At 47.8% G+C, this 13,192-nt stretch overlaps 1 protein-coding gene across 1 annotated transcript in view; it reads right to left on the bottom strand.

Annotated features, from left to right (window-relative positions):
- taf1 (TAF1 RNA polymerase II, TATA box binding protein (TBP)-associated factor) overlaps positions 1-13,192 on the bottom strand; it is a 32,115-nt gene that overhangs the window by 15,768 nt on the left and 3,155 nt on the right. The window contains exons 6-20 of the mRNA XM_079737533.1: positions 12,681-12,919; positions 11,614-11,829; positions 10,479-10,727; positions 9,349-9,556; positions 8,662-8,769; positions 7,807-7,974; positions 7,177-7,304; positions 6,353-6,460; positions 5,330-5,503; positions 3,737-3,910; positions 2,866-2,970; positions 2,146-2,346; positions 1,779-1,920; positions 950-1,080; positions 357-437 (exon numbers count right to left, since the gene is read on the bottom strand). Coding sequence (XP_079593659.1) covers positions 357-437; positions 950-1,080; positions 1,779-1,920; positions 2,146-2,346; positions 2,866-2,970; positions 3,737-3,910; positions 5,330-5,503; positions 6,353-6,460; positions 7,177-7,304; positions 7,807-7,974; positions 8,662-8,769; positions 9,349-9,556; positions 10,479-10,727; positions 11,614-11,829; positions 12,681-12,919 — 2,432 coding nt within the window. The remainder of the gene's footprint in view (positions 1-356; positions 438-949; positions 1,081-1,778; positions 1,921-2,145; positions 2,347-2,865; positions 2,971-3,736; positions 3,911-5,329; positions 5,504-6,352; positions 6,461-7,176; positions 7,305-7,806; positions 7,975-8,661; positions 8,770-9,348; positions 9,557-10,478; positions 10,728-11,613; positions 11,830-12,680; positions 12,920-13,192) is intronic.

Genomic DNA, 13,192 nt, shown 5'->3' with positions numbered 1-13,192 from the left:
CCAGAGGTAGTAGAAGATATACAGAGGAAGTAGAGGATATAGATATTGCCAGGAGGAGGAGGAAGGAGAGAATTGAACAACCGAACGTGGACGAAGGGTTATAAAAGTCCAGAGTCGTTTAGTTAAAATGAAATAATCCAATATTTAGTTTTTCAGCAGTAGTTGCTACTATACTGATGGAAATGCTTGATTGTTCGACCCCTTCTTCGAGGAAGACATTTTGTCCAAAGGGACTTGCACCAGGTGCATTCAACCATGAAGATACAACCCAAAAGGTATGAGAATACAGTACATTAAGGTCAATAAATAGGTTGTGCTACAATATAGAAACAAGAGTTCGACATGTCGAACGGTACCTCGTCATCGATCTTCATCTGGAAGTCTTCCTCGTTCTCCTCATCAGGAGCGAAGAAGGACTTCTCCCCGTATCCAGCATCCTGTCAGACGAAAGCCTGTGTCATTACTATGTTACTACATGAGTCATAACCATGTTACTACATGTGTCAGATACTACATGTGTCATTACCATGTTACTACTTGTGTCATTACCATGTTACTACATGCGTCATTACCATGTTACTACATGTGTCATTACCATGTTACTACATGTGTCATTACCATGTTACTACATGCGTCATTACCATGTTACTACATGCGTCATTACCATGTTACTACTTGCGTCATTACCATGTTACTACTTGCGTCATTACCATGTTACTACATGTGTCATTACCATGTTACTACTTGCGTCATTACCATGTAACTACATGTGTCATTACCATGTTACTACATGTGTCATTACCATGTTACTACATGTGTCATTACCATGTTACTACATGTGTCATTACTATTATCTGCTCTGCACCGGCATGCTGTTACCACTAACGTTATTAAAATGTTGTTAACATGTTATAACATGTCATTACCGTGTAATAAGTGGTGCCATTACCTTGAGCCTCTGCTCGGCCACCTGCATGCTGTAATAGGAACAGCACTGCTCTGGGGACACCATGGCCCTGATCTCCTCCTCCGTGGGGAGCCTGAAGTCGGGCTTCAGCACCCACCAGTTGGAGTCCATCCCTGGGTAGGGTAAACACGGTCAGCAGCCATACACCCACACATTTACACAAACCCCCTGGAGCGCCTCACTATGTACACCCTGGAGCTCCATACCTACTGTATACACACAGCAGACATACTAGAGCTCAATACACGGACATACACGGCCCGATACACGGATATACACGGCCCGGTACACGGATATACACGGCCCAGTACACGGATATACACGGCCCAGTACACGGATATACACGGCCCAGTACATAGATATACACGGCCCAGTACATAGATATACACTGCCCAGTACATAGATATACACTGCCCAGTACATAGATATACATTGCCCAGTACATAGATATACACTGCCCAATACATAGATATGCACTGCCCAGTAGATAGATGTGTGCACTGCCCAATACATAGATATACACTGCCCAGTACATAGATATACACTGCCCAGTACATAGATATACACTGCCCAATACATAGCTTCTACCCTAGAAAATCACAAGGTTAGGGAGCTTCAAGAGGAGCACCAGGTGACAGCTTCAAGAGGAGCACCAGGTGAGAGCTTCTAGAGGAGCACCAGGTGAGAGCTTCAAGAGGAGCACCAGGTGAGAGCTTCAAGAGGAGCACCAGGTGAGAGGGAAAGCTTCTAGAGGACCACCAGGTGAGAGGGAAAGCTTCTAGAGGAGCAGCAGGTGAGAGGGAGCTTCTACCTGTACGCTTGAAGTCTGCACACAGCTTGAGGCGCTTGCGGATGCTGCTCTCCGAGTGGGAGGGGAAGGCCTTCTTGATGTCCTCCATCCGGATCCTCCGTGGGCGGTCCTTACTCTTCCAGAAGAGCCGGTAGATGAACACCTGCACAGGGAGACCAGGTGAGCACTGACTGCATGCCACGGGTTTGACATTCATCAATTGATTATAACATTTGATGCTTATCGCTTTCAAAATCTATTATCAGGGATTGTTCTTAGTACCAATATGCATTATACATACTGTACATTATACCACAACCACAGAAATACGTGAGGTTTGTATCCATTTATCTCTTCGTGTTCCTGGAGGGGTCAGGTCCGTCCGTACCTGCAGGAAGTCTCTGATGTGGGTGTTGGCCCTTTTGGAGTTGGGCCCCGGGACCTCGAAGAGGGGGCACTGCTGGCCCACCACCACGATGTCCACGATCTCCCTGATGAAGTAGCCCTGCCGCGTGCGCAGCACCAGGAAGTCCGTCTCCGGCATCTTGTGGAGGTAGATGGGAGCCCGGAACAGGTTGTTCTCAAACGCCTGAGGGAGAAAGAGAGGCGAGTTAACCCAAGGCTCCTCCCACTAAAAGACTCCTCCCTCTAGAGGTGAGTTAACACAAGACTCCTCCCTCTAGAGGTGAGTTAACACAAGACTCCTCCCTCGAGAGGTGAGTTAACACAAGACTCCTCCCTCTAGAGGTGAGTTACAAGACTCCTCCCACTAGAGGTGAGTTACCACAAGACTCCTCCCACTAGAGGTGAGTTACCACAAGACTCCTCCCACTAGAGGTGAGTTACCACAAGATTCCTTCCTCTAGAGGTGAGTTAACACAAGACTCCTCCCACTAGAGGTGAGTTAACCCAAGACTCCTCCCACTAGAGGTGAGTTACCCCCAAGACTCCTCCCACTAGAGGTGAGTTACAAGACTCCTCCCTCTAGAGGTGAGTTAACCCAAGACACCTCGTTGTATAGGTGAGTTAACATCATCTTCAACATCAGAAGGGGAGGTCGGGGATGTTGTCATGACAACAGATGCTGGTGGTGTGCGTGGCGACGGACCTGGAGCAGCTGGCCGGGGTGCAGCGATCCCAGGAAGGGCGAGGTGTGGCAGTACACCGTCTCTCCGTATTTACAGTCCGGAGCTCCGGGGTCCTTCCCGGGCTTCTACAACACGACAAGCACAGGAGACAACAACTTCAATGTCTGGAACACCAAGAACATCTTCAACATCTAGACATCAAAGTCTATAACATCTTCAACATCTAGAACATCAAAGTCTATAACATCTTCAACATCTAGAACATCATCAAAGTCTACAATCTTCAACATCTAGAACATCAAAGTCTATAACATCTTCAACATCTACAACATCAAAGTCTATAATATCTTCAACATCAAGAACATCATCAAAGTCTACAACATCTTCAACATCAAGAACGTCAAAGTCTATAACATCTTCAACATCTACAACATCAAAGTCTATAATATCTTCAACATCAAGAACATCATCAAAGTCTATAACATCTTCAACATCTAGAACATAAAAGTCTATAACATCTTCAACATCTAGAACATCAAAGTCTATAAGATCTTCAACATCTAGAACATCATCAAAGTCTATAACATCTTCAACATCTAGAACATAAAAGTCTATAAGATCTTCAACATCTAGAACATCATCAAAGTCTATAACATGTAGAACATCGTCAACAACTAGAACACCTTCAAATCTAGAACACATACAACATCTAAAACACATACAACATCTAGAACATCTAGAACATCTAGAACATCTTCAACATCTTCTCCATCTATGACAACTAGAACATCTATAACATCTTCAACAACTAGAACATCTTCAACATCTAGATCACCAACAACATGGTTCTCTTTCATGATGCTGAGTGTTGGGGGGCTGCGGCAGACTCACCCTCTTGTAGTAGTTCTTGATCTTGGTTGCCATGCCGACCTGCATCATGAGGGGAGGGTACTCCTCGCTGTACTCAGCCAGGATCAGCTCTCCGTCCTTCCCCGTCAGGTCCTGGGCCGTCCTCATGAAGAACATGTCCCCACCCCCTGACGCCTGCCGCTCCTGCTCCCGCATCTACACACACACACAATGTTACACACACACACACACACACACACAGTGTTACACACACAAACACACGTTCCATACACACACATTACACAAACATACACACAGTAATGATGGTTCTTGCAGTAGTTATATTCTGGTAGTAATAGTTCTATCAGTAGTTACAGTATATTCTGGTAGTATTGGTTCTAGCACTAGTGATATTATAGTAGCTGTGGTTCTAGCACTAGTGATATTATAGTAGTGCTGGTTCTAGCACTAGTGGTATTACAATAGTGGTGGTTCTAGCACTAGTGGTATTATAATAGTGCTGGTTCTAGCACTAGTGGTATTATAATAGTGGTGGTTCTAGCACTAGTGGTATTATAATAGTGTTGGTTCTAGCCCTAGTGGTATTACAATAGTGGTGGTTCTAGTACTAGTGATATTACAATAGTGGTGGTTCTAGTACTAGTGATATTACAATAGTGGTGGTACTAGTACTAGTGATATTATAATAGTGGTGGTTCTAGCAGTAGTGGTATTATAATAGTGCTGGTTCTAGCACTAGTGGTATTATAATAGTGCTGGTTCTAGTGATATTATAATAGTGCTGGTTCTAGTGATATTATAATAGTGCTGGTTCTAGGTGGTTCTAGCAGTAGTGGTATTATAATAGTGCTGGTTCTAGCCCTAGTGGTATTATAATAGTGCTGGTTCTAGTGATATTATAATAGTGCTGGTTCTAGGTGGTTCTAGCAGTAGTGGTATTATAATAGTGCTGGTTCTAGCCCTAGTGATATTATAATAGTGCTGGTTCTAGGTTGTTCTAGCCCTAGTGGTATTATAAAAGTGGTGGTTCTAGCACTAGTGGTATTATAATAGTGTTGGTTCTAGCCCTAGTGGTATTACAATAGTGGTGGTTCTAGTACTAGTGATATTACAATAGTGGTGGTTCTAGTACTAGTGATATTACAATAGTGGTGGTTCTAGTACTAGTGATATTATAATAGTGGTGGTTCTAGCACTAGCTTTATTATAATAGTTCTGGTTCTAGCCCTAGTGGTATTATAATAGTGCTGGTTCTAGCACTAGTGGTATTATAATAGTGCTGGTTCTAGTGATATTATAATAGTGCTGGTTCTAGTGATATTATAATAGTGCTGGTTCTAGGTGGTTCTAGCAGTAGTGGTATTATAATAGTGCTGGTTCTAGCCCTAGTGGTATTATAATAGTGCTGGTTCTAGTGATATTATAATAGTGCTGGTTCTAGGTGGTTCTAGCAGTAGTGGTATTATAATAGTGCTGGTTCTAGCCCTAGTGGTATTATAATAGTGCTGGTTCTAGGTTGTTCTAGCCCTAGTGGTATTATAATAGTGCTGGTTCTAGCAGTAGTACTGCGGGTACTGGGGTCATCAGCAGCGGTGGTTCTTCTGGGGGGCTCACCTTGGCCTTCTTCTTGATGTGTTTGAGCAGCGGCTGGGCGGGGTGGGGGCCCGGCTGGGCCAGGGCCCCGAACGAGTACTTCTTCAGGGAGGGCCGGTGGAAGAGCCGCAGCTTCATGGGCCCCATGTGCGTGGGGAAGAAGGGCTGCCGGAGCTCCACGGCCGGGATGGAGTGCTGCGCAGGGACACCACGGCAGACACACACGTTACACAAGGGTTACACACAAATGTGGTGCACACATGTTACACACACTCTACACACACCTGCGTTACACACACACACATGTAGCAAACACGTTACACACACTCTACACAGGCGCTACACACACCCGCGTTACACACACACAAACACACATGTAACAAACACGTTACACAAGGGTTACACACAAATGTGTTGCACACACTCTACACAGGTGCTACACACACCCACGTTACACACACACAAACACACATGTAACAAACACGTTACACAAGAGTCACACACTCTACACAGGCACTACACACACCCACGTTACACACACACACAAACACACATGTATCAAACACGTTACACACAAATGTGTTACACACCCGCGTTACACACACACACACACACATACACACACACACACAAACACACATGTAACAAACACGTTAAACACACACGTTAAAAACGCGTTACACCCCCGTTACACACGCTTTGCACACAGACGCACGTTACACACACATACACGCATGTTACACACACGTACACACACGTTACATGCGTTATACACACATGCTACACACCTCTGTTGCTTTACACACACAAACACACATGAAAAAAATCACGTTAAACACAAACACACACACACACGTTACACATGCATTACAATAATGATAATAATAGTCGTGAAGAAGGACCGAGGTGGAGTTCTCTCTCCATATATAGTACGGAGAGGCTGATCTCTAACCGTCTCACATCTAGGGGAGACCAGACTCCAGCGTCCTGGTCTCACCTGGGTGTAGCGCTCCACCCGCAGACCCCACCCGCCCGGGGCCTCACCTGGATGATGTTGCCCCCGAAGGTGCCCCTAAGGCCCTGCTGCTTGGGGTAGTAGAACTCGTCGTTGGACAGGTTCCAGGGGTCCTTCACCTCGGGCTGGGACATGTTCTGGGGGGTGGGGGGAGGGCCGTTAGCACCCAGAGGCTTCCAGACGCGGCTCGCAATGAGCACATTCGTCAGAAGAAAGGGAAACCACAGTATATCTCTGTCGGTACAGTAGGGCTGGGTGAAAATATCGCTTCATCAATGCAATGCAATTTATTTGTTCTCGATTCAGAATTCTTTTAAAATTGATTAATTCCATAAAAAAAAAAAAATTAAAAAAAGAAGCATACATTGTAATCTAGAAGCGAGTATGCCTAAATGTACATGCCCTTTCACATTTGTCCGTGTTATGAATATTACTTTTATGCTGCAAGTTTAGCTCAGGAACAATACCATAAAATGGTGTATTCCCTTTTTGCTAGTTAAAGCACAATGAAATGGTTCATTCATTTTGAAATGGTTAATTCTAAATAATATTGAGGTATTTTTGTCATCTGCACGTATTAGTGAATCGATATCGAAGCAATTGGATCAATATCAAATCGAATCGAATCGAATGAAGACCTTAAGAATCGAATTGAATTGTGAGGTACCTGGCAATACCCAGCCCTACGGTACAGTGAGGGTGTTCATAGAACCAAGTGCTGGGTTGACCCACTCCCTGTATACAACCAGGAAGGTTTGGGTAAGACGCTACACAATGCTGAGTGCTATTTTTAAGTGTTTGGGCGGGGGGAGGGGGTCTAGGTGAACCCCTCCCCCCCCGGACCAGAGCCCACCTGCTGGGGCTCGTCCTTGATCACGCCCGTCTTGCCCAGCAGGATGCGGCTCTTCTTCAGCGCTGACTCCTTCTTGTTCTCCTTGGACGGGGAGTTGGACGTCCGCTGCTCCTTCTCGTCTGGGATCTCTGGGAGGAGGAGGAGGAGGAGGAGAGGAGGAGGTGAGGACCGCTGAAACAGACGGGCAGAGGACACAGAGAGAGACAGGTAGAGACACAGACAGAGACCGACAGACAGGCAGGCAGACAACACAGAGAGAGAGAGAGACAGGTAGAGAGACCGACAGACAGGTGGAGAGACAGACAGAGACCGACAGACAGACGGGCAGAGGACACAGAGAGAGAGAGACAGGTAGAGAAATGGACAGACAGAGGACACAGACAGGTAGAGAGAGCAACAGACAGGTGGAGAGACAGACAGAGCCAGAAAGAGACCGACGGACAGACAGGTAGAGAGCCAGAAAGACAGAGGTGCGCAGACAGACAAAGGTGTGTAGACAGACAGGAAGAGGTGTGCAGAGACACAGACAGGTAGAGAGACAGACAGACAGACAGGTGTGCAGACAGAGGTGTGCAGACAGACAGACAGACAGACAGGTGTGCAGACAGACAGGCTGCCGGCTCCGAGTACCCAGGATGATGTTCTCGTCGTTGGGGTTGAGGGTGAGGACGGGCGGGGCCAGCAGCCGGGTCATGGCCTGGTCGTCCCAGATGATGTTGTCCTCCCAGCGGCCGTACACCAGCTCCTCGTTGTCGATGGGGAAGATGGAGAACCAAGGGGAGTCCTCCTCCTGGGACACTAGAGAGCAGACCGGGCGGCAGGGGATGAGAGGAGCTGTAGACTACAGCATCAGTCCTGTGGTCTAATCCTCTATATCTATATCTATAGTACAGCAGTGCTGTGTATCAGTCCTGTGGTCTACTCTCATTTTAGTACTCTAGTAATAGTCTAGCTTGGTATTATTTATAGTTAAACTAGTTAGTCTACCTTGATGTTATAAACATTAAACTAGTTAGTTTGACTAGTTAGTCTACCTTGGTGTTATACACATTAGTTATACCAGTTAGTTAAACTAGTTAGTGTACCTTGGTGTTATAAGCATTAGTTAAACTAATTAGTTAAACTAGTTAGTGTACCTTGGTGTTACAAACATTAGTTAAACTAGTTAGTTAAACTAGTTAGTGTACCTTGGTGTTATACACATTAGTTAAACTAGTTAGTTAAACTAGTTAGTGTACCTTGGTGTTATAAACATTAGTTAAACTAGTTAGTTCAACTAGTTAGTGTACCTTGGTGTTATAAACATTAGTTAAACTAGTTAGTTAAACTAGTGTACCTTGGTGTTATAAACATTAGTTCAACTAGTTAGTTCAACTAGTTAGTGTACCTTGGTGTTATAAACATTAGTTCAACTAGTTAGTTCAACTAGTGTACCTTGGTGTTATACACATTAGTTAAACTAGTTAGTTAAACTAGTTAGTGTACCTTGGTGGTCCAGGAGGATCTTGTCCCTCTTGGATCCGGAGATAGAGGGGGTCTTGGTCATGATGGGCGGGGTTGGGGGCACCAGCTGAGAGTTGCTCCGGGTCAGACCTGAGGTCAGAGGTCAAAGGTCAGACTCTAGAGTTGGCACCTCTTCAACTCACATGAGTAGGACACCCTTCATTTACATTAACATTTATGACATGTAGCAGAGGCTTTTATCCAAAGCAAATAACAATAAGTACATTTGTCAGAAAAAGGAGTAAAAACAACATATCGCTCTCGGTGCAATAAGGATGTTCACAGAACCAAGTACCAAGCAACAATCAATAGGATAAACCATTCCCTGTATACATCAAAGATGGCTAGGATAAGATGCTATTTTTAACTGCCAGGACGTACAACATACAGTAAGTGTGTACATTAAGTGCCAGGACGTACAACATGCAATAAGTGCATACAATTAATTGCCAAGGACGTGCAACAAACAATAAGTGTGTCCAATTAATTGCCAAGGACGTGCAACAAACAATAAGTGTGTACAATTAATTGCCAGGACGTATAATAAGTAGGTCCATTAGGTGCCAGGATGTACAACATACAATAAGTGCGTACATTGACTACGACATCCAGTAGAGTGCGTACACTACAGTACACCTTGCCTACACTGCAGAGGGCGGCGGCGGTCACCTTGCTGGGCGTTGTATGCGTTGGCGTTGCGTGTCATGCTGGAGGGCAGCCACCCGGCCAGGCTGGCCCGCTGGGTCTTAGTGCCCTTGTGCTTCACGTCCTCCCCGTTCCAGATGATGTCGTCCTCCCACTGCAGCTGGGTGACCATCAGGAAGAGCTCGTTCTCCAGGGGGCCGTCGCCCTTCTCCTTCTGCTGGCCCTCGCCCTCCTAATGCACAGAGGAGGGGGTTACACCGTGTCTCCTTACCTCCTCCCTCCTAATGCACAGAGGAGGGGGTTACACCGTGTCGCCTTACCTCCTCCCTCCTAATGCACAGAGGAGGGGGTTACAGCATGTCTCCTTACCTCCTCCCTCCTAATGCACAGAGGAGGTTATTCCACCTTACCTCCTCCCTCCTAATGCACAGAGGAGGGTATTACACCGTGTCTCCTTACCTCCTCCCTCCTAATGCACAGAGGAGGGGGTTACACCGTGTCTCCTTACCTCCTCCCTCCTAATGCAGAGGAGGGTATTACACCGTGTCTCCTTACCTCCTCCCTCCTAATGCAGATGTACACTACACATAGTCTCCAAAAGAGCCTCCCTCCCAATGCACAGAGAACATTATAACACCTTGTCTCCTCCCCCCTAATGCACAGGGAACGTTACAACTCGTCTCCTTACCTCCTCCCTCCTAATGCACAGAGAAGGGCATTACACCGTGTCTCCTTATCTCCTCCCTCCTCATGCACAGAGGAGGGTATTACACCGTGTCTCCTTACCTCCTCCCTCCTAATGCACAGAGGAGGGTATTACACCGTGTCTCCTTACCTCCTCCCTCCTAATGCAGGTATACAGTACTACTAGTATCCTTACCTCCTAATGCACAGATATACATTACACCTACGATCCTTACCTCCTACCTCCTAATGAAGATATAGAAACCTTGTCTCCTAACTCCTTCCGTCCTTCTAATCCGATTTTACAGAATTGCAAACCCCATCAAACCTAATACTAATATAACCTTATCCAACCCTCATATAATCCTGACATAATGAGATCCTAATATAAAGCTAATCTAATCCCAACCCTGATCAATCCTAACTGAATCCAAAAGCATCTGGTGAACTGCGGTGGCGTGTGTGCACACCTCGGTGACCTCCATGGGGGTCTCGGCGCGGCGCGGCGACGGCGCCGGCTCCTCGACCTCCGGGGTTCCCTCCAGCAGCTTGAAGCCGTAGGTGAAGTTGTCCCCGTCCTCGGGCACCCCCAGCATGTCGTACCACAGCTGGGCGGGGCCGTAGCGCCACTCCGCCACCCGGGGCCGGGCCTCCTTCTCCTGGGCCGGGTCCCCGCTGGCCTGGGAGAACTTGGACTCCACCGGGGCCATCATGGTGATCTGTGGGGGGGGGGTGGGGGGAGCCAGGCATTAGGGCTCCGTTCCCCCGCGGGTTCACCGTGTCCCGTGGGGTCGCCATTGGGTTCTCCTGTGTACTGTGGAACCCACGGAACACATGAGAACCCACGGGACATGGGGAGAACCCACGGGACATGGGGAGCACCCATGAGAACCCACGGGACACATGACAACCCACGGGACACATGAGAACCAACGGGACACATGAGAACCCATAAGTACCCACGGGACACATGAGAACCCACGGGACATGGGGAGAACCCGCGGGACATGGGGAGAACCCACGGGACATGGGGAGAACCCACGGGACACATGAGAACCAACGGGACATGGAGAACCCACGGGACATGGGGAACCCACGGGACATAGGGAGAACCCACGGGACACGGGGAGAACCCACGGGACACATGAGAACCAACGGGACATGGTGAACCCACGGGACATGGGGAGAACCCACGGGACATGGGGAGAACCCACGGGACACATGAGAACCCACGGGACATGGGGAGAACCCACGGGACATGGGGAGAACCCACGGGATACATGAGAACCCACGGGACACATGAGAACCCACGGGACACATGGGTTCCCCCTAACCCTTCCCTCAGTTCTCCCCTGTCCTGTGGATTCTCCCGCGTCCCGTGGGTTCCCCCGTGTCTCGTGGGGTCCATCCCGGGGGAGGGGCGGGCTCTCGAGTCCCGTGGGGTTCCCCCGGGGGGTTCCCCCGGGGGGTTCCCCCGGGGGGTTCCCCCGTGTCTCGTGGGTTCCCTCCCGGTGTTTCGGTTCCCCCCTGCCCACGCTCAAATCGTGCTCGACAACACAGCTCCCCCGTACCCTCGACCTCCACGGCGGTGGCCGGCGACCTTACCTCGTCGTCGGAGAGACACTGCTCGGGGGGCGGGGGAGGGGCGGGCTCGTAGGTCCAGCCCGACTTGACCTCCGACCCCGCCTCCAACACCTCGCCCTCCGGGGGGGGCGTGCCCGGCGGGGGGTCTCGGTGCTTCCTCTTCTTCTTGCGCCGGGCGCTCCTCCAGACGGACGGCATGTTCTTACCGGGGCCGAACAGACGCAAGAACCGGAGAACCTAGCGGGGCGGAGGACGTTTGCACCGGTAAGTAACAGTTGAAACCAGTTTATACCAGTTAAAACCAGTTTATACCAGTTGAAACCAGTTTATACCAGTTGAAACCAGTTGAAACCAGTTTATACCAGTTTATACCAGTTTATACCAGTTTATACAGGAATTCAATCGGTTGAAGTCAGGGTTATGCTGGTCTGAATCTGAAACTATCTCCAACACGAAGCCATCAGACATCACCGTCAATCAGACCTTGAAAACATCAACCAGTCGGCCCAACATTGAACTATCAAACATAGTGCACCCATAATCCAACATATTGTGCACACACACATCAACATATTTTACACACACATCGGCGCACACACACACACCAACATATTGTACACACACATCTGCGCACACACACACACACACATCAACATATTGTACACACACATCAGCGCACACACACATCAACATATTGTACACACACATCAGCGCAACTACACAACATATTTTACACACACATCGGCGCACACACACATCAACATATTGTACACACACATCAGCGCACACACACATCAACATATTGTACACACACATCAGCGCACACACAACATATTTTACACACACATCAACATATTGTACACACACATCAGCGCACACACAACATATTTTACACACACATCAACATATTGTACATACACATTGGCACACACACACACAACATATAGTACACACAAATCAGAGCACACACACAACAACATATAGTACACACACATCAGCACTCTGCACACACACATCAACATAGACCGCCTCACACACCGATTGGATAAAACCCTCCGGGGGAACCCTGTGAACCAATCAGCTCTCACCTTCCCGGGTCTGAAGACGGGGAACAGCTCGGTGACCCCGGGCAGCGCCTTGGCGGCGTCCTTCTGCATGATGCCGGCCAGGGGGAGGGTGAGGCTGTCGGGGGACCCCCCCGGCCCCAAGCCAGGCCCTATACGGTCCGTCTCCGGCTCGGAGTCCGAGGAGCTGCTGAAGTCCACCTTGTCCCCGGAGGACGGGGCGATGATGGAGGGCAGGATGATGCCGTCGCCCTCCTCCCCGGCTGGAGGGAAGAAAACTTTATTGATCAAAACTTTATTAATCCGTTTTTTTTTTTTTTATATTTTCTTTTATTAAATGTTTAATAGAAAGGGCAGAACAGCTGGATACATATCTGTATTCTATTTAAGACTGGACCAATTTCTTTTTGACCATTTTGTGTATTTTTTTAAGGCGAAATTTCAAAGTTCAAAGTTTTCTTTGGGAGAGTCAGCTGAATAAATACAATATGTTTTCAAACTCATAAATAATCGTTTCAATAATCGTGATTTCAATA

This window comes from Pollachius pollachius (genome assembly GCF_949987615.1).
Source record: "Pollachius pollachius genome assembly, chromosome: 6".
In the NCBI taxonomy this organism is placed as follows: domain Eukaryota; kingdom Metazoa; phylum Chordata; class Actinopteri; order Gadiformes; family Gadidae; genus Pollachius; species Pollachius pollachius.
The sequence above is the reverse complement of the archived record's forward strand: the minus strand, read 5'-3'. Positions and strand labels throughout refer to the sequence as shown.